The 27,430-nt window shown below is 39.1% G+C and overlaps 2 protein-coding genes across 3 annotated transcripts; one reads left to right on the forward strand and one right to left on the reverse strand.

Annotated features, from left to right (window-relative positions):
- Positions 1–7,722: 7,722 nt before the first annotated feature.
- LOC133569361 (carbonic anhydrase 1-like) lies at positions 7,723–16,235 on the reverse strand. The gene is made up of 7 exons (XM_061921633.1): positions 16,073–16,235; positions 15,766–15,963; positions 13,902–14,020; positions 11,312–11,404; positions 11,164–11,226; positions 10,941–11,096; positions 7,723–8,503 (listed from the first exon to the last, which is right to left on the reverse strand). Exons 1-7 carry the CDS (start codon positions 16,167–16,169, stop codon positions 8,384–8,386), a joined length of 846 nt encoding a protein of 281 aa, XP_061777617.1. The 5' UTR covers positions 16,170–16,235; the 3' UTR covers positions 7,723–8,383.
- Positions 16,236–16,313: 78 nt separating this feature from the next.
- Positions 16,314–26,657, forward strand: rbis (ribosomal biogenesis factor). 2 transcript variants are annotated; one of them, XM_061921635.1, is made up of 4 exons: positions 16,314–16,368; positions 24,602–24,714; positions 25,310–25,426; positions 25,510–26,657. In XM_061921635.1, exons 2-4 carry the CDS (start codon positions 24,607–24,609, stop codon positions 25,576–25,578), a joined length of 294 nt encoding a protein of 97 aa, XP_061777619.1. In that variant the 5' UTR covers positions 16,314–16,368; positions 24,602–24,606; the 3' UTR covers positions 25,579–26,657. The 2 variants fall into 2 exon arrangements, with proteins under 2 accessions (XP_061777619.1, XP_061777618.1); XM_061921634.1 differs by lacking the exon at positions 16,314–16,368 and adding an exon at positions 20,735–20,900.
- The last annotated feature ends 773 nt before the right edge of the window (positions 26,658–27,430 follow it).

Below are 27,430 nucleotides of genomic sequence, written 5' to 3' on the forward strand. Positions count from 1 at the left end.
AAGTAAGTGTAAGCTAGCTCGTGCATTTTTGTTTTCTGTTTTTTTTAAAGACTGATTTACCTCCACTGTTACGGTGAAAGCAGTTGTCTGATTGGCATCGCTGCGCCACGCTCTGATGACTCAGCACAAAGATAACAACTAAAATGGCGACACTTGGCTAACCGCAGTAAGTAAAGATTCTCCATTGTTTACTAATACGCTATATTGCCAAAAGTATTTGGCCATCCATCCAAATGATCAGAATCAGGTGTCCTAACCACTTGGCCCGGCCACAGGTGTATAAAATCAAGCACTTAGGCATCGAGACTGTTTCTACAAACATTTGTGAAAGAATGGGCCGCTCTCAGTGATTTCCAGTCTGGAACTGTCATAGGGTGTCGCCTGTGCAACAAATCCAGTCGTAAAATTTCCTCGCTCCTAAATATTCTAAAGTTAACTTTATTATAAGAAAAGTGAAGAGTTTGGGAACAACAGCAACTCAGCCATGAACTGGTAGGCCATGTAAACTGACAGAGAGGGGTCAGCAGATGCTGAAGCGCATAGTGCAAAGACTTTCTGCACAGTCAGTTGCTACAGAGCTCCAGACTTCATGTCACTGTCCAATTAGCCCACGTACAGTACGCAGAGAGCTTCATGGAATGGCTTTCCATGGCCGAGCAGCTGCATCTAAGCCACACATCCCCAAGTCCAATGCAAAGCGTGGGATGCAGTGGTGTAAACCATGTCGCGACTGGACTCTAGAGCAGCGGAGACGCCTTCTCTGGAGTGATGAATCACACTTTTCCATCTGGCAATCAGATGGACAAGTCTGGGTTTGGAGGTTGCCAGGAGAACGGTACATTTCGGACTGCATTGCGCCGAGTGTGAAATTTGGTGGAGGAGGAATTATGCTCTGGGGTTGTTTTTCAGAAGTTGAGCTTGGCCCCTTAGTTACAGTGAAAGGAACTTTGAATTCTCCAGGATACCAAAACATTTTGGACAATTCCATGCTCCCAACCTTGTGGGAACAGTTAGGAGCGGGCCCCTTCCTCTTCCAACATGACTGGCACAAAGCAATGTCCATAAAGAGTCTGGTGTGGATTAACCTTGACTGGCCTGAACAGAGTCCTGACCTTAACCCAATAGAACACCTTTGGGAGGAATTAGAACGGAGACTGAGAGCCAAGCCTTCTCAAACAACGTCAGTGTGTGACTTCACCGAATACGCTTTTGGAAGAATGGTATAAAATTCCTATAAACACACTCCGCAACCTTGTGGACAGCCTTTCCAGAAGAGTTGAAACTGTAATAGCTGCAAAAAGGTGGACCGACATCATATTGAACCCTATGGGTTAGGAATGGGATGACACTTTAAGTTCATATGTGAGTCAAGGCAGGTGGCCAAATTCTTTTGGCAATATAGTGTATGTAGCATTTGTGTTACAACACGATTGTTACACTGTGTGCCCTTTTTTAACAAGCGGTGCTCCCCGTGTACTGAGAAAAAGAATTAACACCCACGTTGCGAGTGAGGTGTCGACCAAAATAGCTCCCGTGTTCCTGTCAGTTATCACAAAGGTGAGAGGTCAGGAGTTGAAACAGAGGGTCAGATGCCAGCGTTAATGAAAACTACCAGTACACGGCTCCCACGTGACCATGTTTAGGACCCCCGCCCACGCTCACATTTTTAAACAGACAATACAAAGACAGCATTTGTTAGCTTCTTTTGGTGCTTAGAGTTAGCTCTCTAATGCAGGGGTGCCCTAACTTTTTCCACTGAGGGCCACACACTGAAAAATCAAAGCAAGCGAGGGCCATTTTCAAATTTTTTATTTTAAAAACCAATACAATATGTGTATAAAAAATATACATTTAGGCCTCCACTCAGTTATGATCCCGGGGACCCCAAAGGGTTTTGGTCCCAAAAAAAATATTAAAAATGTGTCATTATTCAGTATTATTATTTTTATTATTATGCAAGTTTTAAATCTCTAGATCAGGGGTCGGCAACCTTTACCACTCAAAGAGCCATTTTGACCCGTTTCACAAAATAAAGAAAGTAATAGGAGCCACAAGACTCTTGAAATTTATAATGAAATAACACTGTATACAGAGTTTTTTTTTTGCTTTGTGCTATGTATAAAACAGGGGTCTCAGACACGCAGCCCGAAATTAAATATGAAGATTTGATGTTAGTGCGGCCAGTGAGTTTTATTTGAACGCCCCTTATTAGCATCACGCATACAATTCCTCCCGATTTGACCGGGAGACTCGCGGGTTACAGAGTGACTATTCCCTCAGACGTGTGCCGACCAAAACCCAATCAACAGAAATAAGGGCGTGCTACGATGGCACTGTCCTTAGTGCCCTCCTCAACTTGAACAAACAGTTTACCAGTCGGGTCACGTGTTGTATGTGACTCCTGCACACACTCACATGCGACTGCAAGGCAATCTTGTTTAACAGCCATACAGGTCACACTGAGGGTGCCACTTTAAACAACTTTAACACTGTTACAAATATGCGCATCACTGTGAACCCACACCAAACAAGAATGACAAATACATTTAGGGAAAATATCCGCACTGTAACACAACATAACAAATACCCAGAATCCCATGCAACCCTGACTCTTCCAGGCTACGTTATACATCCCGGCTACGGAGCCGCGGGTTGCCGACCCCTGCTCTAGATCAACATTAGGGAAAAAGTATGGAAAAAACAAAAAATATGCAATATTTTCACCCAGTAACTTTTTTAGGTGGAATATTTAGGATTATATAATAATTGGAGCCGTAATTTTGGATTTTGATTCATTAATATTTTTTGAGCCATGACACTTAATAACAAATCACACTAAAATAATTGGGGTTCCAAAAGGGTCCTACTCGTTAAAGTCTTTAAAAATAAATTATACATTTTTTTACTGTTTATTTTTAGCACAATAATCTCGAGATATACTTCAGATATATCCGGCAATTTTAAGTTTTATTGTTGTTTACGTTTTTTGTTTGTATGTTTTAGGCCCTTCTTAAAAAGAAAAACTGCTCAGTTTTTTATATGGCAAAACACAAAATATGCAACAATTTCCCCCAAAAATATCTCAAGGTGGAATATTTAATGTGACGTAATTGAAGCCTTGAATAGGTCAATAATTCAAAACGACATTGATTTTGATTCATTATTATTTTTTAAAGAAAGAAACCGCCTGCATGGCAGCTGTGTGTTATTAAAGTATTGCAACATTTTCTTGTTAAATTTCACCTGTTTGCTCTTTTATATCTCTTTTTATGTTTTTGATTTTTTCATTTGTATTTTTAAAATGTACCGTGGGGCCGTTAAAAATGACCTGCGGGCCGCAAATGGCCCCCAGACCGCACTTTGGACACCCCTGCTCTAATGCTACATTGGGAGGGTTTTTCATGCCGAGGATAAAGTGTGAATTATAGCCTCGCTTTATAAAACTGTTTTAGTTTCTAGAGGAACGAGCTTATTAGTTAGCTCGATAATTAGCTTGTGACAAAGCTATGTTTGATTTTAAGCTGTGTTGCAAGAGGTTTAGATGGCTTGTATGAAGAACAAAGAGGCTAACTTAGCTGTAACGCTAACAAAAGCTAGCTTTTTAATCTATGGTAAAAATGTTTCCATGCCAAAAAAGCTTTTCAAATGGAGGGCTTGAAAAGTTGTACATAGCGCTCGATCTAATTTGTGACACAGCTATCTTAGCTTTAATGCTACATGACCAAGCTTTTTCATTACTTATGTTACGCACAACATAGCGTTGAGCTATTTTAGCGCTAATAGAGGTTAGCCTTTCTCATACTTGCCAAGCCTCCCGATTTTCCCGGGAAACTCACGGATTTCAGTGCCCCTCCTGAAAATCTCCGGGGGGAACCATTCTCCTGAATTTCATCCTGATTTCCACCCGGACAACAATATTGGGGGCGTGTCTTAAAGGCACTGCCTTTAGCATCCTCTCTCACCTGAAAAGGGGACTATTATATATGTCTCCGTGATCCATAGGTTTATCTACAAACCCCGTTTCCATATGAGGTGGGAAATTGTGTTAGATGTAAATATAAACGGAATACAATGATTTGCAAATACTTTTCAACCCATAATCAATTGAATGCACTACAAAGACAAGATATTTGATGTTCAAACTCATAATCTTTATTTTTTTTTTCAAATAATAATTAACTTAGAATTTAATGGCTGCAGCACGTGCCAAAGTAGTTGGGAAAGGGCATGTTCACCACTGTGTTACATCACCCTTTCTTTTAACAACACTCAATAAAACATTTGGGAACTGAGGAAAGTAATTCTTGAAGCTTTGAAAGTGGAATTCTTTCCCATTCTTGTTTTATGTAGAGCTTTAGTTGTTCAACAGTCCGGGTTCTCGGCTGTCGTATTTTACACTTCATAATGCGCCACACATTTTCGATGGGAGACAGGTCTGGACTGCGGGCAGGCCAGGAAGGTACCCACACTCTTTTTTTTACGAAGCCACGCTGTTGTAACACGTGCTGAATGTGGCTTCGCATTGTCTTGCTGAAATAAGCAGGGGCGTCCATGAAAAAGACGCCGCTTAGATGGCAGCATAAGTTTTTCCAAAACCTGTTTGTACCTTTCAGCATTAATGGTGCCTTCACAGATGTGTAAGTTACCCATGCCTTGGGCACTAATGCACCCCCATACCATCATAGATGATGGCTTTTGAACATTGTGTCTATAACATTCTGGATGGTTCGCTTCCCATTTGGTCCATATGACACAATGTCAAATATTTCCAAAAACAACTTGAAATGTGGACTCGTCAGACCACAGAACAATTTTCCACTTTGCATCAGTCCATCTTAGATGATCTCGGGCCCAGAGAAGCTGGCAGCGTTTCTGGATGTTGTTGATAAATGGCTGTCGCTTTGCATAGTAGAGCTTTAACTTGCACTTACAGATGTAGCGACGAACTGTATTTAGTGACAGTGGTTTTCTGAAGTGTTCCTGAGCCCATGTGGTGATATCCTTTAGAGATTCACGTCGGTTTTTGATACAGTGCCGTCTGAGGGATCGAAGGTCACGGTCATTCAATGTTGGTTTCCGGCCATGCCGCTTACGTGGAGTGATTTCTCCAGATTCTCTGAACCTTTTGATGATATTATGGACCGTAGATGTTGAAATCCCTAAATTTCTTGCAATTGCACTTTGAGAAACGTTCTTAAACTGTTTGACTATTTGCTCACGCAGTTGTGGACAAAGAGGTGTACCTCGCCCCATCCTTTCTCGTGAAAGACTGAGCATTTTTCGGAAGATGTTTTTATACCCAATCATGGCACCCACCTGTTCCCAATTAACCTGCACACCTGTGGGATGTTCCAAATAAGTGTTTGATGAGCATTCCTCAACTTCATCAGTATTTATTGCCACCTTTCCCAATTTCTTTGTCACGTGTTGCTGGCATCAAATTCTAAAGTTAATGATTATTTGCTAAAATATTTTTTTTTATCAGTTTGAACATCAAATATGTTGTCTTTGTAGCATATTCAACTGAATATGGGTTGAAAATGATTTGCAAATCATTGTATTCCGTTTATATTTACATCTAACACAATTTCCCGACTCATATAGAAACGGGGTTTGTATAAAGTAGGCAGGCACGGAGCTATTTCTCAGCGTGTTTATTCCAGCCGGCACGTTAATACACTGATACACAACATCTGGATTCCTATCATGCACTGCTTCAAAACTACGGCAAGTAGTAATGTCCAAAATCATAACAGAGACGAAGCAGAAGAACGAAGAAGAGCCATGGCGACGACGAGTAAGAAGAAGAAGTACGCTTGCAAGTTCCAAATTGATTAGGAAAAATAATTTCGGTTCATCCAAGACAGCTCGAAGGGGAAGGAATGTGCTGGCTGCAAATTTTGTAGATCAGGACTCAAGGTTGGCAAGTATAGCTTATCTTAAATGCTAGGATGCTAAATTGTGGCTTATAACTTAAAATCAGATTTTTGTTTAACAAACTCTACTAAACACACATTTTAATTAACCCTACTTGTGTTCACAAAACATTTGTGTAGGTAACCTTCATGCTAAAATGTGAAAAAAAAATCAAACTGGATTATAAAAGTGTTTGTTTTACTTTTTTTAGCCTCTTTGGTACGTTGCCGAGCAAAGAGGCTAACTTAGCTACGTTGCCAACAAATCAAGCTTTTGATGTTAAAAATAATTAATGTCAAAAAAAGCTTTTCAAATGGAGGGCTTTAAAGTCGTAATTAGCGCTTGATTTTAATATAGTTTTTATTCTACATTACCAAGATTTTTAATGATTTATGTTAAGTATAACATGGCACTGAGCTATTTTTTTTTAGCACTTCAGACGCTCGCTTACCTTTATCACTAAGATGCTGACCGCTGAATTACTTATAGCCTGAGATTAAAAACGTTTTAGCTACTTCTACAAACACAAATTTCAGTTAGCCCTACTTGTGCTCGGAAAAAGTTCACATTTAGGTAGCTTCTACTCTAGAATGTGCAGGAAAAAAAATCATGCTACGTTGCCGAGCAGAGAGGCTAACTTAGCTATAATGCTGACAAGGCAAGCTTTTGAGAAGCTAGTTTTTTTTAAATCATAATGTATGTTAAAAAGGCTTTTAGCCCCAAAAAATATTTTCAAATGGAGGGCTTGAAAGTACTGATTAAGGCTTGATTTAGCTTATAAAAAACCCAAGTTAGCTTTTATTCTACCATATCAAGCTTTTTAATGACTTATGTTAAGCACAACAGCATTGAGCCATTTTAGCGCTTATAAAGGCTAGCTTATCTATAACGCTGAGATGCTAAGCTTCGAATGGTTTTTAACTTAAGATTCAAAGCTTTTTTTTTTACTAATTCTACAATCATACATTTTAATTAGCACTACTTATACTCGCTAAACGTGTAGTTAGCCTAAAAAGTATAATTAAGTACAGAAGTGTTAGTTGTACTTTTTTAGCTTCAATGCCACGTTGCCGTTAGCTATAATACTGACAAATCAAGTTTTGAGAAGCTAGTTTTTTTAAATAATTAAATATGTAAAATACGTTTTTATGCCAAAAAAGATTTTCAAATGGAGGGATTGAAAATTCAAATTAAGGCGTGATTTAGGTTGTAAAAAACCCAAGTTATCTTTTATTCTACCTTACCAAGATTATGTTACGCACAATAGCATTGAGCTATTTTAGCGCTTATAAAGGCAATTTTAGGCTAACTTATCTATAACGCTAAGATGCTAAGCTTGGAATGGTTTTTATGTTAGGATTCAAAACTTTTTTTTTTACTCATTCTACAAACAAAAATTTCACTCAGCACTACATATGCTCGCAAAACATGTAGGTAGCCTAAAAAAATCTAATGAAGGACAGAAGTGCTAGTTTAACTTTTTTAAGCCTTCATGCTACGTTGCCAAGCATAGACAATCAGCAACCTTATTGATAAACACACCTTGTTAGCATACGTATGCACATACAACTTAAGTGTGCCGTCATATAAAACAAATAAAAAATATGATTACGAGTGTAGAAGTGTTATTTAGCACTTGCTAGCTTGTACAAAGGCTTTTTATTTTAGCCTCCATGCTACGTTGCCTAGTATAAACAAACAATATTCCCGATTAAACTTCTCATGTTGACTGAAGAGTAAAATTTTATGATTAGCACTCAGGCTAACTTAGTTAAAATGCAGGGAGTTTAAAAACAAAACAAAACATTTTTTTAAGTTTTAAAATAGATTTATTCCACTGGTCAAGTGTCCACTTCCAAAATAGAACATCACAGAACTACTAGAACAATAAGGCTAGTTTTCATCCTTAAAAAAAAAAAGAAGAAAAGAATCACAATGTTTATTAAAGAAAAGCTGTGGGAAGAGGTGACTTTAGACTCCTAAAGCTCTCTTATCCAGTGTAACAACTTGTCTTTTGGCAGCTTCTCGTCTTCTCGGCTGTGGCGATTGTGCGCTTTTCTGCTTTACATCACACTTTTTTTTTGTTGACACGTTTACATTTCAGGGCATGTCAATTAGCATAAATTAGGCAACAACAAACAAAAAACATGGTGACGACACAGCAGGTTTGAGGCCGTCTAGCACCCTGGATGTCCTGGATGTTGTGGGAAAATCCAAAAATCGATAAGCGGGTCAGTTGCATAATGTCTGGTCCACGATAAGCGTCACGAGAGCTCTCAGAAAGCTTCCGGAAAAAAAAAAATTGCTGGCTTCTTTCCTGCATGGCGTCACCTGCGAAGTGCTTTGAATCAACCGGAATCAAAATTCCACGGAGGGATGATCGGACGGAGGTGGAGCTACGTGGGTTTTGGGGCGCGCTCCAGGACTAAAAAGAAGGGGAAGGGAAGCGGGGTAAAAAAAAAAATGTTCACTTGAAGAAAGAGCGGACTTGGCGCCCTTTGAGCGGCTGCGGGGGACGGTAGTTGTCCACCATGCAGCACTCGGCCTCGCCCTCGGCAGTGAAGAGCAGACTGCGGAATTTGGCCATCTGTGGAGACAGCACGACACTCCTGTGACTGTCACTCACCTCCAAAGTCGCCGACTCGACACTCTTCAAAGGAGCACCAGCTAGTTTGGTGGCGGCGGTAAAAAAATGTCAACGCCGCGTCCAAACCAGGTTGTGTTTGTGCTCATGTCCAAATACTTTTGATCCATGGAAACTATTGTGTATGTTTAAATTTTTTTTTTAAAAGGCAGTCGTCACTTGAAATATTTTCAAGAAAAAACCCCAAATATATATATATATATACACACATTTTAGGGCCTTTATAAGCCTATAAAAGCTTATGAAAACATGTTTTCTAAAGACACAATCGTGGTCAAAAGTTTACATACACTTGTAAAGAACATAATGTCATGGCTGTCTTGAGTTTCCAATAATTTCTACAACTCTTATTTTTTTGTGATAGAGTGATTGGAGCACATACTTGTTGGTCCAAAAAAACATTCATGAAGTTTGGTTCTTTTATGAATTTATTATGGGTCTACTGAAAATGTGTCCAAATCTGCTGCATCAAAAGTATACATACAGCAATGTTAATATTTGCTTACATGTCCCTTGGCAAGTTTCACTGCAATAAGGCGCTTTTGGTAGCCATCCACAAGCTTCTGGTTGAGTTTTTGACCACTCCTCTTAACAAAATTGATGCAGTTCAGCTAAATGTGTTGGTTTTCGGACATGGACTTGTTTCTTCAGCATTGTCCACATGTTTAAGTCAGGACTTTGGGAAGGCCATTTTAAAACCTTCATTCTAGTCTGATTTAGCCGTTGCTTGACCACTTTTGACGTGTGTTTGGGATAATTGTCCTGCTGGAACACCCAACTGCGCACAAGACCTAACCTCCGGGCTGATGATTTTAGGTTGTCCTGAAAAATTTGGAGGTAATCCTCCTTTTTCATTGTCCCATTTACTTTCTGTAAAGCACCAGTTCCATTGGCAGCAAAACAGGCCCAGAGCATAATATTACCACCGCCATGCTAGACAGTAGGTCTGGTGTTCCTGGGATTAAACGCCTCACCTTTTCTTCTCCAAAAATATTGCTGGATATTGTGGCCAAACAGCTCAATTTGTGTTTAACTGACATCACATGAACAAAGATAAGACCTTCTGGAGGAAAGTTATGTGGTCGGATGTCAAAAGTGGTAAAGGAATGGCTAAATCAGGCTAGAATTAAGGAATTAGAATGGCCTTCCCAAAGTTCTGACTTAAACGTGTGGACAATGCTGAAGAAACAAGTCCATGTCAGAAAATCAACACATTTAGCTTAACTGCACCAATTTTGTCACGAGGAGTGGTCAAAAATTCAACCAGAAGCTTGTGGATGGCTACCAAAAGCGCCTTATTGCAGTGAAACTTGCCAAGGGACATGTAAGCAAATATTAACATTGCTGTATGTATACTTTTGACCCAGCAGAATTGGTCACATTTTCAGTAGACCCATAATAAATTCATAAAAGAACCAAACTTTATGAATGTTTTTTTGTGACTAACAAGTATGTGCTCCAATCACACTATCACAATAAAATAAGAGTTGTACAAAGTATTGGAAACTCAAGACAGCCATGACATTACGTTCTTTACAAGTGTATGTAAACTTTTGTCCACAACTGTATATAGTGAAGAAAGACATGTTTTCGTAATTAAAAAAAAGTTTATGAAAACATGTTTTTTTTTTTACAAATATTTAATTGAGAAGTCCAACCCTTTTGTCCTGAATCTCCCATGATGCACCTCTCGGCCTTGTGATTTATAAACACTCCTATTTTAATGCACCTATAACAACGGAAAATATTTTATTTACAGTATTAGATTTTGATTGTTTTTATTATATGATTTAATTTTAAATAAAACTTTTTTATTTTTGCCTTAATACAATTTTCTCCAAAGCACTTTGAATTGCCCGATGTACGAATTATGCTCTATAAATAAACATGCCTTATTTTATGCTATGTACACTAATTCTGACAAAATAACACACATATTTAGCAGGATCCTCTGCAGTGGACGTTTGATTCTAGTCAATTTCTTCCGTCAAAGTTACACATTTTATAAAAAAAAAAAATTGTCACAACCCAACTTCCATTGCAGAGGACGCTACTTCTCCGGAGGGTAAAAAAAAACTTGTTTAAATAATAGATTTCACAGAGACCTTGAAAAATGAGGATGTAATACGCATGCCAGGCCACTAGTTGGCGGTGTCATCCATCACTGGCGCTTTAAATCTGGACATAACAAAAGGTAGCAAGAACGGCCCACATTGTTGACTTTGAACGCAACACATAGGCTCATATCTCCTAAGTTACTTTCATAACTTCGACAAATGTTTGTACTTTACAGCTTTTAAAGGTTAGATAAAGAAACAAAACACCAAATGTATACACACTTGACTAGGCTAAGATTAGCTAACGCCGTGCGGTCTCATACCTGCGCCGAGCTGACGCTGATGGGGTCCTTGCAGACGATCCAGGTGACACTCTCCAGCAGAGGGGGCGTGGTCAGGGAGCCGTCGTAGGTCCAGTAGTCCAGGCAAGCGGGGAGCAAGCTGGCGGGGTCGAAGCCAGGGAAGGTCACCTGCTTGCCCTGAAAACACAACGTTTATTTCAACCTGACTCAATCATTAAAATGTGGCCGGCAGAACGCGACATACTTTGGTCTTGATGGCGCCGAAAGCGTCCAGAACCTTCTGGAGGTTGGCATTTTCATCACCAATCTAAAGAGAAGGGGGAAAACATTATTTTTCATAATCATCTATTATAATACTGTAATTATTTTTGATTTTCTTGGTATTTACGAACCTGCAGGAAAACTCCAACAACAGCAAGTCCGTCTGGTTTGCTAGCAGCATCACCAAAGCTAGCATATTTGGTGTTCCAGTGCACCAGGTGAAGCTGTGGATCCAACACAAATGATATCCAATTATCTGATGTTCATATATATATATCTCGCATATATTTTTATTTTATATATATATATATATATATACACATATATATATATATTTATACATATATATATATACATATATACATATATATATATATATTTATACACATATATATATATATATATATATATATATATATACACATATATATATATATTTAAACATATATATATATATATATATATATATGTTTCTTGGTTACCCACTCATCAGCAGTGAACAGTTTTTCCAAAATCAATCCTAGGCTATACAGTATATATATATATATATATATATATATATACTGTGTATATATATATATATATATATATATATATACTGTACATACATACAAATATATACGCACATACATACATATATATAAATATATACAGTGTACACATATGTATACATACATATACAAATATACACACACACACACACATATATATATAAATGTGTACACGTATATATATATACATACATATATGTTTATACATATATATATACATCTACGGTTCGTATATATGTATATACTTATATATGTATATACAATGCATGTATATAAATATATGCATATATGTATATACATATATATAAATATATACACACATTTATATATGTATATACATATATGTAAATATATACTGTACACACATATATGTGTACACACACACACATATATATATATATATATATGCACTTATATATGTATATACATATATATATATACGGTTCATATATATATATATATATATATATATACATATACATATATATACATATACATATATATATATATATACACACACACATATGTACATACAATACATATATATCTATATATATGTATATATATCTATGTATTTACCCTCCAAAATTTGTAAATATGACAAAAGAAATTGACTGAAAAAAACTGATAATCATTGCAGTGGACGTGTGTTTTGCATATTGGCCATTTTCATTCAAAATTTGTAAGTATAACTAAAAAATACACCAAAACAACAGATGTCCACCCTAATGGACATTTGTGTTTTCCATAACTATTCCTGCCCGAAATTTGTAAGTATGACAAAACAAAAAATTTCGAAAGAAAACAGATGTCCACTTCAGTGGAAATTTGTGTTTTGCATAACGACTATTCCTCCCTGAAATTTGTAAGTATGACAAAACAAAAATTTCGAAAGAACACAGATGTCCATTTCAGTGGAAATTTGTGTTTTGCATAAAGACTATTCCTCCCCGAAATTTGTAAGTATGACAAAACAAAAAATTTCGAAAGAAAACAGATGTCCACATCAGTGAAAGTTTGTGTTTTGTTAGCGCCTATTTACTCTCCAAAATGCGTAGTATAACAAGTACACCAAAAAACAGATGTCCATTGCAGTGGACATTTGTGTTTCACTTGTCAGCTATTTCCTTCCAAAATGTGTAAGTATGACCCAAATAAATACAGTAGACCATCCCACCCCCTAAAAAAAACCCCAAAACAAAACCAGATGTGTGAACATGTGTGCGTTATATAATGCATATTTACCCTTCAAAATTTGTAAGGTATGACAAAAAAAAAGTTGACCAGGAAAAAAAAAGTTGTAATCTCCTTCCAAAATGTGTAAGGATGACAAAAGAAATAGACCCTACCAAAAAACAGATGTCCACTGGAGTAGACATTTGTGTTTCGTATAATGCCCATTTACCGTCCAAAACTTGTAAGTATTAGAAAAAAATTGACAAAAAAACAGATGTCCACTGCAGTGGACATTTGTGTTATGCATATCGGCTATTACCTCCCCCCACCGAAATTCATAAGTATGACAAAACAAATAGTCTTAAAAAAACAGATGTCCACTGCAGTGGACATTTGTGCTTTGCTTAACGCATTTTACCCTCCAAAATGTGTAAGTATGATTAAAAAAATAACCCAAAAACAGAGGTGCACTACAGTGGACATGTATGTTTTGCATATTGGCTATTTCCTTCAAGACTGTGTAAGTATGACAAAAAAATACACCCCCCCCCAAAAAAAGATGTCCACAAGTGGACATTTGTGTTTTTGCATAACCACTATTTTCCCCCAAAATGTGTAAGTATGACAAAAGAAATACAACAAAAAAACATACGTCCAATGCAGTGGACATTTGTATTTTGCAAAAGTAAGTATGACAAACGAAATAGACCGAAACACGAATGTCCACTACAGTGGACGTTGGTTTTCAGGAGGATCAATCTTTAAGCCAATCAGGAGCCATCTTGAAGAAAGTTACTTCCTGGAAAAGGCACACTTAACAACGTAGGGGTTTCACTGCTCTAACGCAGAGTTTGCATGTGTGGACAAAAGGCTGAAACGCCCACAAAAATGTCTGATTTAATCCCTCCACAAGAGATTATTTCTGGTTTGTGAGGCAGATTAGATGCTAAAAAACCCCCACACAACAACATTTATCCCGGGGGAAGATCCTTGCCTCAGCTGGGTACTTGTTCCCGGCCACGGTGTGCTCGGAGCCCCTGTCATCAGAAGCCCCCCAGTGGAAGTGGAACTGCTTGAGACGGTACACGCCTGAGACGGGACCCCCGGTCAGAGCTGCACGGCAAAAAAAAACACACAATAAGAGTACGAGAGCGACAGCGGCAGACGGTCGTCTTTCCCGGGAGCTTGCTTCCTCCTGCTGTGCACCTGAGGGGTCAAGGCTTGAATTTTAACATCCTGTTACATCACCCGGCTATTAATAAAAGCTCTGTACATCTTTTATTAACCATCCATGACACACGCACACACACACATGACGCGTGACTAAATGTCACTAAGCTAAAAATGTGTTGGGTGGAAAATATGCACAGTATAGTAGCAGATGAATATTGTCCCTTTAAAACTCATCTTTGCTGTGTTTCTGTTTGCACTAAACCTCCCGGAGTAGATTACGTAACCCTAATCTCTACACACACATCTAATCTGGACAAATAGGAGTGTGTCACATTAATGACAACATGAATAGTGTCAAATCTATGAGGCCGACAACACAGAAACAATAAAGTAGTAATGTTCCTGAGAATATGTTTTGTTACAAGAAGGAATACACATTTTATATGATATGATCACCTCAATATTATGTAATTTATTCTAAAAAAATTACCACTTTATTATTGTAAAATTTGTATTTTATTATCAGTAAATCACAATTTTAATTCCTAGATTATTTTGACTTTTTTTCCTTTTATTTCTTTTAATAATAGATTAAACTATCCTAAAAATTTATTTCTGCTCTTGACATATTTTGACGTTATACCCATAAATGTAACCCTTTTTCCCATCATAAAATTACTGCTTTTTTCCTCATAGCATTTGCATTTTTATTTGAAGAAACAATCTCTATTGTCGCAAACTAATTATTTTTACATTGCAAATGTATATTATGATGGAATTAAAAACTAAACAACTTGTTTCCTCGTATAAAGACAACTTCATTTACATATTAATACAAATAAACTATAATATGACCACCTTGATTTTAGTCAAACTGTGACTTTTTCCCGCTCCTAAAAATATCCCTTGCGCTTTATTGTCATAACATGATGACCTTTGCATTGTGCTATTATATTTTTTTATATTAACTGTATTTTTGTAAAAGACCAACTGCTTTTATCTGGTAAAGTTAAAAAAATCTATTCTGGGAATGCGGACAGTTTTTTTTCTTATTAATAAAATGATAAAATAACGACCTGTGTTTCATATCATTACAACTATTCATGCATCATGAAATTAATCAGAATACTGCAACAAAAAATGAAGACTTATTTATTCTAGTAAGATTTTTTTATTTAAAATCACATGTTATTCTGTAATTTTTTTATGTAATTCTCATATTTATTGTTTATAACTATAACAATAACTACTTTTGTTTATAACTATTGTTTTTTATTCATTTTATACATTTTTTTTTTCATTTTATATCAGATTTTTGTTTTGTTTTTATTGTTGTATGGTTTCTTTTTCTTTGAGATGGACCCCCTGGGTCTGAAATAAAAAAAGACTACTACTACTATATTTAATCTGATCTTGCCTAAAACCTTTTTTTGTGCTTTTTGCATTAAATGGCAGCAGATATACGCAATGGGAAAGCTTTACTTGGGGCTACGTTAGCAATTCAATGAGCATCTTCTTTGTTCTTATGAACCATGCACTCTCCTTCTTCGAGCCACGATTCAGCAGCCCAGCAAGAAAAAATGAGCTCTGATTGTGCAAACCATGATTGTAGACATGCAGTTATATATGTAAATCCTATGCTAAAATACATGATGACATCATTGCATGCATCCTGCAACACTCACTGGATTTGTCGCTGTCGTCCATGAATGAGACCTGGAAAGAATGGCCATTGTTGAGGATGTCCAGGCAGGTGGACGGGTCGTACGTGAGGCTGAGCGGCTTCATCCCGCCGTCGTAGGACGCGTGGCCCGGCACGATGTCAATGGGGGACTGACGCGGTCCATCGGCGATGGGGAAAGACTCAACCCATTTGTCTGGTCCTGAGGAGAAAACAACACAAATGTTGCAGTCAGCATGTTAATGGTGCAGAAATGAACCAAATGCATGTCTTTTTTTCCTTGCCTTAATGATAACATTCATAATAATTACCGTTACTAGTAGCATAACCCCATGCATGAGCCATTTTTGCTTCAATGTAGTTCTGCAAGAGCTGCTGCAGTCCTGCTTTGGATAATCGACCCCCCATCTGACAGCTGAGCCTTATATATATCTACGGGAAAGAAAAAAAACACACCCCCAAGCCCTCCCCTACTGAAGCCGCCTTATAAATACGGTGGACCGGGGCTGAGTCCACTCAGAAAGGACCGGGTGCAGTCTGGATGGTCAATAATTGCACTATATCTAGGACACCCAACCCGAGCCCACAAAACGCAGGAATAAAGGGGGTACGTCCGTCCATCCATCCATGCATCCATGCATCGGTCTTGCACCCATATCCGGTTCTGCACCACGGAACGGTTCGGCTTCCACCTTCTTTATGACGGCGTCGCTCTGCTCTCTGTATACGTGTGCAGCCCGCACCTAGACGTGCTTTAGATGCGGGTAGATCCACAACAATAGGCGTGCAAGGGCTGTCCGCATGCGGGAAATCAAGCTGTTCGAATAAAATATGTCGCTGCGGGGTTGAAACACGTCCATCCTTTGAATAATTGTGCGCTTCAAAGCTGTGACTTTCAATCAAAGTGGAAATCAGTCAGACTGCCAGTGAGCGTACGCGTAAAGCCGTTCATGGTGTTGTGCGACAGTGACATCTGCTGGCGGCTGATCAGATTGCAGTCTTTATAGGGCCATTAAAAAAATGTAAATCCCGAGCCCGAGATTGAACCCAGGACTACTCAGGACCTTCGTATTGTGAGGCAGACGCACTAACCCCTATCCACCGTGCTGCCATATTCCGTACAACTGACCACTAAATGGTAACACCCGAATATGTTTTTCAACTTGTTGAAAAACCACCAGACTTACCAACAGCTTTCACCCCCCCCCTAAATCCTCAGCCCGATCCATCAGGCTGTCAGGACTTTGAAATCCCCCTCTCTGGAACAACCTGAACTCTAAACCCCATGACCCACAGAAAAAATGACTATGCAAAATTGCACACATCTGCTGCTATATCATAAGTATTTGCACTACTGATGAAACACTCATTGTTTACAGCCATCCATCCATCCATTTTCAACCGCTTATTCCCTTTTGAGGTTGCGGGGGCGCTGGCGCCTATCTCAGCTACAATCGGGCGGAAGGCGTTGTACACCCTGGACAAGTCGCCACCTCATCGCAGGGCCAACACAGATAGACAGACAACATTCACACACTAGGGCCAATTTAGTGTTGCTGTTTACACACACTAGGGCCAATTTAGTGTTGCTGTTTACAGCCTTATCCTATTTAAAAAAAAACAACAGAAACTATATATATTGTCACTTTAGTAGGTAGACATATTTATGTTGCACTTTACTGTTTGTGTTTTCTTTTTCTTTTTGTCTACGCATGGGAGAGTGCGAAACAAAATTCCGTTTCTTTTGTATGTCTTTACATGTAAAGAAATTGACAAATAAAGCTGACTTGACTTGTTTTAAAGACCTACTGAAAGCCACTACTACTGACCAGGCAGTCATTGATGTTTATACATCAATGATGAAATCTTAACATTGCAACACATGCCAATACGGCCTTTTTAGTTTACTAAATTGCAATTTTAAATTTCCCGCGAAGTGTCCTGTTAAAAACGTCGCGGAATGATGACGCGTGCTTGTGACGTTATTGGTTGTAGCGGACATTTTATTCCAGCACCACTCACGGCTAAAAGTCGCCCGATTTAATCGCATGGTTACACAGTATTCTGGACATCTGTGTTGCCGAATCTTTTGCAATTTGTTCAATTAATAATGGATACTACAAAGAAGAATGCTGTTGGTGGAAAGCGATGTATTTCAGCCGGCTGAGCAACACAAACAGCCAGTGTTTATTTGTTTGTTGTGAAGCTTTAATATGGAACAGAGCGGTCAAGCGAACATGGTTCTCTACCACATGTCAACGGGCAGGTTTCGGTGAGAAAATTGTGGTAATAAGTCGGCTCTTACCGTAAACATGAGCGGAGCTTGTGTCGTTCTTCCTGCAGCTGTCAAAGAGGCAGCTGCGACTTTCTTGTCTCCTCCATGGCTTCCCTCAGAGACACTGGCGGTCACCACACCCCTCTGATTTTCAGGTATGACTTTATAATCTCACTAAAACACTAGTAACACAATAAGCAGATAAGGGATTTTCCAGAATTATCCTAGTAAATGTGTCTAATAACATCTGAATCGCTCCCACAGCCCTGTCTTTTTTCCCCTTCTAGTCCTTCACTCTCACTATCCTCATCCACGAATCTTTCATCCTCGCTCCAATTAATGGGGAAATTGTCGCTTTCTCGGTCCGAATCGCTCGCGCTGCTGGTGTCCATGATTTTAATCAATGTGAGGATGTGAGGAGCCCTCACACCGGTGACGTCACGCGCACATCGTCTGCTACTTCCAGTACAGGCAAGGCTTTTTTATTAGCGGCCAAAAGTTGCGAACTTTATCGTCGATGGTCTCTACTAAATCCTTTCAGCAAAAATATGGCAATATCGCGAAATAATCAAGTACGACACATAGAATGGACCTGCTATCCCCGTTTAAATAAGAAAATCTCATTTCAGTAGGCCTTTAAACAAGTAAACAAAGTTAAATTATAACCAAACATATTATACTGGTAGAAAATTACGACTAAGAAGTCCTAAAATAGAATTAGACAAACTTAATTGATCCACAAGAGAAATTGTTCCACACAGTAGCTCAGTTACAAAGAATGGAAAGGATAATGCAGGTATAAAGGTATATACTGTAGCAGCAATATAAAATGTAACATACATGTAATATTTACATATTATATATACAGTATATAATATATACTGATATATTATATAATATTTGTGTTTAATATATGAATGTTGTCTGTCTATCTGTTAGCTCTCCAATGACGTAGCGACTTGTCCAGGGTGTACTCCGCCTTGCACCCGAATGCAGCTGAGATAGGCTCCAGCACCCCCCCGCAGGGACAAGCGGTTGTAAATGGATGGATGGAACAATTACCATGTAATATACTACAGTCTATGTCAGTGGTTCTCAACCTTATTTTGGCGATGTACCCACTGTGAACATTTCTTTAATTCAAGTACCCCCTATTCAGAGCAAAGTTTTTTTGTTTGAATAAAAGAGATAAATAAGTAAAATACAGCACTATGTCATCAGTTTCTGATTTATTAAATTGTATAACAGTGCGAAATATTGCTCATTTGTAGTGGTCTTTCTTGAACTATTTGAAAAAAAGATAAAAAAAAACTAAAAACTTGTTGAAAAATAAACAAGTAATTCAATTATAAATAAAGATTTCTACACATAGAAGTAATCATCAACTTAAAGTGCCCTCTTTGGGGATTGTAATAGAGATCCATCTGGATTCATGAACTTAATTCTAAACATTTGTTCACAAAAAAGAAATCTTTAACATCAGTATTTAGGGAACATGTCCACAAAATATCTAGATGTCAACACTCAATATTTTTTTTCACAGTTTATGAACTTACATTCATATTTTGTTGAAGTATTCAATAAATATATTCACAAAGGATTTTTGAATTGTTGCTATTTTTAACATTTAAAACAAATCTCACGTACCCCTTGGCATACCTTCAAGTACCCCCAGGGGTACGCGTACCCACATTCGAGAACCACTGCTCTATGTAACAGCTGCAACAAAAAAGGGCCGCATAAGATATAGAGTAGATCCAACAATTATTATACAAGTATTACATTATAACTAACAAGTCCTAAAATAGACTGAGATAAAATTTATTGATCCACAAGGGAAATTGTTCCGCACAGTAACTCAGTTACAAAGGAGGGAAAATGTAAGGATGGAAAGGATACTGCAGGTATAAGGTAGATTAAAAATGTACCGTAGAAGCAATATAAATTATAACATGTATGTAATATTTACATATTATATATACAGTATAAAATATATACTGATATATTCATTTTTATTTTATATATACAATATAAAACAATTACCATGTACAATATTACAGTATATGTAACAGCTGCAGCAAAAAAAAAGGGAAGCATAAGATATAGAGTAGATCCAACAGAAAATAAACATTATAAACAAAAAGAGATAGCAAACATAGAAGCGGTTAGGTAATAGACAGTAAACTTTGTAAACACTTTTAAACAAGTAAATGAAGCTGAATTATAATTATATATATTATACTAGTATTACATTATAAATAATAAGTTCTGAAATAATGTATTTTTTTTACATTTTAAAGTGGACAAGCGGTAGACAATGGTGGATGGATGGACGGACATTTTTAAAGCACAAACGAGGTTTTATTTTGAAGGACGCGCACCGAAACAGGAAGTCAATCCAATGTTCAACTTCCTGGGCGCCATAAATGAGCAGCTGCTAACATTAAAGTATGGTTTTAATTACTAAGAGCAAAGAAAATATTTATTTCGAGGCATATTTAGTTTTTCAGAAATACAAAAAAAGTTCATTAAAGTCACACAGTATATATCTGCAGCCTAATTCAACGTCGGGACTTGTAGTTCCCTTCCAAGACGTGTTTCAAAATAATGCCTGGTATATCCTGATTATTTGGAAATTTGAAGGCTTATTCCAAGGAATGTATTTTAAAAGCCACTTATTTCTGGTAGACATTCAGAAACAATTTCCAGCTCGTTGCGTTTTTTAATTCAAGTGAATAAGATAACCAAAACACTCACCACGCTTCAAGTCCGCTTGCCGAGCGGTCACGTGTTGATGACGTCATCGCGGATGGACGAGCAATCCGGAACATAAACACGACTTCTGCACGTGTCGACGCCATTTGGTACGTCAAGTATAGTTTTTATGCCTAATTATTCCTAAATTCACAAGTGCAGCACAAGTCTCATGCTTTGCCGTAGCAATCCTATTCAACTGCTCACCAGCTTTGTTCGATAAAATACGAAATACCATGCAGCAATGAGTGTTAGCATGTAGCATTAGGCTATCCTGTGTTTATTATATCAATCGATCAATCAATGTTTATTTATATAGCCCTGAATCACAAGTGTCTCAAAGGGCTGCACAAACTACAACCACATCCTCGGTAGAGCCCACATAAGGGCAAAGAAAAACTCACTCCAGTGGGACGTTGACAATTATAACAATGAGAAACCTTGGAGAGGACCGCATATGTGGGCAACCCCCTACTGATACATGACCAATCATTACACAGTGAATGTGATACCAGGCTGATAGATAAATCAGAGATACTTTGTGTGTGATACCAGGCTGATACATAACACAGATGATACAATGAGTGTGATACCAGGCTGATCCACAACACCGATACAGTGAGTGTGATACCAGGCTGATACATGACGGATCATGATAAAGTGTGATACCACACTGATACATGACAAATCATGACAGTGAGTGTGAGCAGGCTGATACACAACACAGATTATACAGTGAGTGTGATACCATGCTGATACATAACACATGATACAGTGAGTGAGATATCGGGCTGATAGACAACACAGATGATACAATGAGTGTGATACCAGGCTGACACAGATGATACAGTGAGTGTGATACCAGGCTGATACACAACACATATGATGCAGTGAGTGTGAAATCAGGCTGATGTGAAACACAGATGATACAGAGAGTGTGATACCAGGCTGATGCATAACACATGATACAGAGAGCGTCATACCAGGTTGATACACAACACAGATGATACAGCGAGTGTGATACTGGACTGACACGCAACACAGCTGATACAGCGAGTGTGATACCAAGCTGATACATAACAATAGATGATAGTGAGTTTGATACCAGGCTGGTGGATAAATCAAAGATGATACAGTGAGTGTGATAGCAGGCTGATAATCAACACAGATTATGCAGTGAGTGTGAAATCAGGCTGATGTGTAACAAAGATGATACAGAGAGTGTGATACCAGGCTGATGCATAACACACATGATACAGTGAGCGTGATACCAGGCTGATACCCCCTGGACCGAAAGCAATGGATGTCGAGTGGATCTAACATGATATTGTGAAAGTCCAATCCATAGTGGATCTAACATAGCCGTGAGAATCCAGACCAAAGTGGATCCAATATAGTAGCGAGAGTCCCGTCCAAAGTGGAGCCAGCAGGAAACCATCCCAAGCGGAGGCGGACCAGCAGCGCAGAGATGTCCCTAACCGATACACAGGCGAGCGGTCTATCCTGGGTCCCGAAAAGAAACGGCAGATCAACTGGTCCAAAAAGGGAGTCTATTTAAAGGCTAGAGTATACAAATGAGTTTTAAGATGAGACTTAAATGCTTCTACTGAGGTAGCATCTCAAACTTTTACCGGGAGGGCATTCCAGAGTACTGGAGCCTGAACAGAAAATGCTCTATAGCCCGCAGACTTTTTTTGGGCTCTGGGAATCACTAATAAGACGGTGTCCTTTGAAGGCAGATTTCTTGCCGGGACATATGGTACAATACAATCAGCAAGATAGGATGGAGCTAGACCGTGTAGTATTTTATACGTAAGTAGTAAAACCTTAAAGTCACATCTTAAGTGCACAGGTAGCCAGTGCAGGTGAGCCAGTACAGGCGTAATATGATCAAACTTTCTTGTGCTTGTCAAAAGTCTAGAAGCCGCATTTTGTACCAACTGTAATCATACTTACATGTGTGTATAAAACAATCTGTGTAGGGTAAGTCATTATTACAGTTCACTTTGTGTCACTGTACTTGCTAAAAATCGTACAATAATAGCAATGATCAATCAATCAATCAATGTTTATTTATATAGCCCCAAATCACAAATGTCTCAAAGGACTGCACAAATCATTACGACTACAACATCCTCGGAAGAACCCACAAAAGGGCAAGGAAAACTCACACCCAGTGGGCAGGGAGAATTCACATCCAGTGGGACGCCAGTGACAATGCTGACTATGAGAAACCTTGGAGAGGACCTCAGATGTGGGCAACCCCCCCCCTCTAGGGGACCGAAAGCAATGGATGTCGAGCGGGTCTAACATGATACTGTGAAAGTTCAATCCATAGTGGCTCCAAGACAGCAGTGAGAGTCCCGTCCACAGGAAACCATCTCAAGCGGATCAGCAGCGTAGAGATGTCCCCAACCGATACAGGCGAGCGGTCCATCCTGGGTCCCGACGAGCGGTCCATCCTGGGTCTCAACTCTGGACAGTCAGTACTTCATCCATGGTCATCGGACCGGACCCCCTCCACAAGGGAGGGGGGGACATAGGAGAAAGAAAAGAAGCGGCAGATCAACTGGTCTATAAAGGAGGTCTATTTAAAGGCTAGAGTATACAGATGAGTTTTAAGATGAGACTTAAATGCTTCTACTGAGGTAGCATCTCGAACTGTTACCGGGAGGGCATTCCAGAGTACTGGAGCCCGAACGGAAAACGCTCTATAGCCCGCAGACTTTTTTTGAGCTCTAGGAATCACTAATAAGCCGGAGTCTTTTGAACGCAGATTTCTTGCCGGGACATACGGTACAATACAATCGGCAAGATAGGCTGGAGCTAGACAGTGTAGTATTTTATACGTAAGTAGTAAAACCTTAAAGTCACATCTTAAGTGCACAGGAAGCCAGTGCAGGTGAGCCAGTACAGGCGTAATATGATCAAACTTTCTTGTTCTTGTCAAAAGTCTAGCAGCCGCATTTTGTACCAACTGTAATCTTTTAATGCTAGACATGGGGAGACCCGAAAATAATACGTTACAGTAATCGAGACGAGACGTAACAAACGCATGGATAATGATTTCGGCGTCTTTAGTGGACAAAATGGAGCGAATTTTAGCGATATTACGGAGATGAAAGAAGGCCGTTTTAGTAACGCTTTTAATGTGTGACTCAAAGGAGAGAGTTGGGTCGAAGATAATACCCAGATTTTTTACAGAGTCACCTTGTTTTATTATTTGGTTGTCAAATGTTAAAGTTGTATTATTAAATAGAGGTCGGTGTCTAGCAGGACCGATAATCAGCATTTCCGTTTTTTTGGCATTAAGTTGCAAAAAGTTAGCGGACATCCATTGTTTAATTTCATTAAGACACGCTTCCAACTGACTACAGTCCGGCGTGTTGGTCAGCTTTAGGGGCATGTAGAGTTGGGTGTCATCAGCATAACAGTGAAAGCTAATACCGTATTTGCGTATGATGTCACCTAGCGGCAGCATGTAGATGCTGAAGAGTACAGGGCCAAGGACCGAACCCTGGGGAACTCCACACGTTACCTTAACATAGTCCGAGGTCACACTGTTATAGGAGACGCACTGCATCCTATCAGTAAGATAAGAGTTAAACCATGACAGGGCTGAGTCTGACATACCAATTCGTATTTTGATACGCTCTAATAAAATATTATGATCGACGGTATCGAAAGCAGCGCTAAGATCGAGGAGCAGCAACATAGATGACGCATCAGAGTCCAATGATAGTACTGTACCACCATCTGCTGTTTGTCACTGCATTTGATCTTGAAATGACATTGTTTACTCTGCAAACAGACAAGATGGGCAAAAACAAACCAAAGGGGAAACAGACGTGTGTCTTCCAAGTGGCCACCAAGCACCTAAAAGCCAAAAACAAAGCAAAACCTGTGAGGACGACACTCAAACACGTAAGCTTGTTTATTGAGTACCATGAACTGATTAACGTGTACCCTGTTTAAAACAAGTTGAAAAACTTATTTGGGTGTTACCATTTAGTGGTCAATTGTACGGAATATGGCAGCACGGTGGAAGAGGGGTTTGTGCGTCTGCCTCACAATACGAAGGAGTAGTCCTGCTTTCAATCCCGGGCTAGGGATCTCTCTGTGTGGAATTTGCATGTTCTCCCCGTGACTGTGTGGGTTCCCTCCGGGTACTCCGGCTTCCTCCCACTTTCAAACACATGCACCTGGGGATAGGTTGATTGGCAACACTAAATTGGCCCTAGTGTGTGAATGTGAGTCTGAATGTTGTCTGTCTATCTGTGTTGGCCCTGTGATGAGGTGGCGACTTGTCCAGGGTGTACAGGCCTTCTACTCGATTGTAGCTGAGATAGGGACCAGCGACCCCAAAGGGAATAAGCGTTAGAAAATGGATGGATGGATGTACGGAATATATACTGTACTGTGCAATCTACTAATAAAAGTTTCTATCAATGAATGGGAAATTATTGCTTCATAATATCATGTCTGCTGTCCATGTTGTGTATAACCAGTGTCTTCACAGATCAAAGCGGTGAAGAACGAGACGGTGGAGAACCTCAATCAGATCTTCTCAGAAATCCAGAGGGATGTGGCCAGCGTTTCCAAAAGTGTGGCGCCAGAACCCAAGAAACAAACACAGGTTAGCCTGATTGATCACAAACATCAATATTAGCGACTGGGTGCATTTTTGTTCGTTAAAAATGCTCAATTCGATCTCTCTAGGTCGTCAAAGAACCGCCGAAGGAACCTGTGAACGTCGACAGTGCTGCTCAGCTCTTCTCTCAGCTGTGATCGATGTAACAAACAATGCATGATATATTGCAGAATTGTTTTTGCATATTTATTGATGATATATGGTTTTATATACAAACATATTTGTTGTGTTGGTAAAATACTACATAAGAGAAGATCATTCCCAATGTGCAGTGAAATTTACTGCCGTAACCACGCTAAAAACGCAAGGAAAAGCACATTCTGGGAAAAAGCAGGACCCTACTAGTCGAATAGTTTTCAAATACATCAAAGATGCTATTATAATCCATTTCTAATGGATACAGCTTTGGCCTGGACAAGAAGTCATCAGGTGGTCCCCAACGTTCACCAAGTGTTTCGACTCTTAACCACAACACTCTCCGGTTGGTGGGTCAGCAGTGATTGGCCAGATCACTGCTCCTCTCATCCAGGCTTCCAGCTATTGTCCGTTCTTTTACGCCAGAGCCAACAGGAGGCTCTCTCTGCCGCTTCTCCCAGCCTACGAACGGCTGTTTTCCTTAAGTGACCTCTCAATCCGACCTTTGTCATCAGATTCCACACAGATCCTCGACAACCAACTTCCACTGCCATGTCGTCCACCCCTTGTCCCGGCAGTCCTGGACAAGTTGTTGGTACTTTGTTTTCTTCCTGTCTGCCGCTTCCTCACATCCCTCCTTCCACGGGACAGTAAGTTCCACCAGGATGATTTTCTTTCCCTCTGGGGACCACATAACTATGTCTGGTCTCAGAGTGGTGGACAGTACCGCCTCTGGGAAGAGGAGCTTCCTCCCCAGGTCGACCTCCATCTCCAATCCCTGGGCCAACTGCAGGAGATTTTGGTTGGTTTGGCCTTGGATAACTGGTCTATGACCCTCTTTCACAAAGGTGATTGTGCTCAGCAATGGCTTAGTTTTGGCTAAAATAAAAAGTATCTTAATTTTTGTGATAGCGACGTCTATCGCGTTCTATAGTCACCTGTACAGTTTTTGCATTGACAAGGTTCCCTTTCAACTGGATTGGCTTGTCAAGAACAGTAAATAATAATTTCTTGTCTTACCACTTTGAAGAAACATAATGTTGCTTGTCTATAATAAATTAAAAGTTATTTGGGAATTCTACAGTGTGGTTAACCAAATCTCTGACATGTCGGAGAAGTCTGATTTTGAAATGTATAAATATACAAATCCCAAAACCAGCGAAGTTGGCACGTTGTGTAAATCTTAAATAAAAACAGATTACAAGGATTTGCAAATCCTTTTCAATTTATATTAAACTGAATAGACCACAAAGACAAGATATTTAATGTTTGGACTGAGAAACTTAAAAATTATTTGCAAAAGAATAAAATTAGAATTTAATGGTAGCAAAACATTGCCAACAAGTTGGCAAAGGGGCATTTTTACCACTGTGTTACATGGCCTTTCCTTTTAACAACACTCAGTAAGTGTTTGGGAACTGAGGAGACAAATCTTTGAAGCTTTTCAGGTGGAATTATTTCCCATTCTTGCTTGACGTACAGCTTAAGTTGTTCAACAGTCCGGGGTCTCTGTTGTGGTATTTTAGGCTTCATATTTCGCCACACATTTTCAATGAGTGACAGGTTTGGACTACAGGCAGGCCAGTCTAGTACCTGCACTCTTTTACTATGAAGCCCCACTGTTGTATCACGTGGCTTGGCATTGTCTTGCTGAAATAAGCAGGGGCGTCCATGATAACGTTGCTTGGATGGCAACATATGTTGCTCCAAAACCGGTTTGTACCTTTCAGCATTAATGGTGCCTTCACAGATGTGTAAGTTACCCATGTCTTGGGCACTAACACACCCCCATACCATCACAGATGCTGGCTTTTGAACTTTGCGCCTATAACAATATGAATGGTCCTTTTCGGT

This window comes from Nerophis ophidion, linkage group LG15 (assembly GCF_033978795.1).
Source record: "Nerophis ophidion isolate RoL-2023_Sa linkage group LG15, RoL_Noph_v1.0, whole genome shotgun sequence".
Classification (NCBI taxonomy): Eukaryota; Metazoa; Chordata; class Actinopteri; order Syngnathiformes; family Syngnathidae; genus Nerophis; species Nerophis ophidion.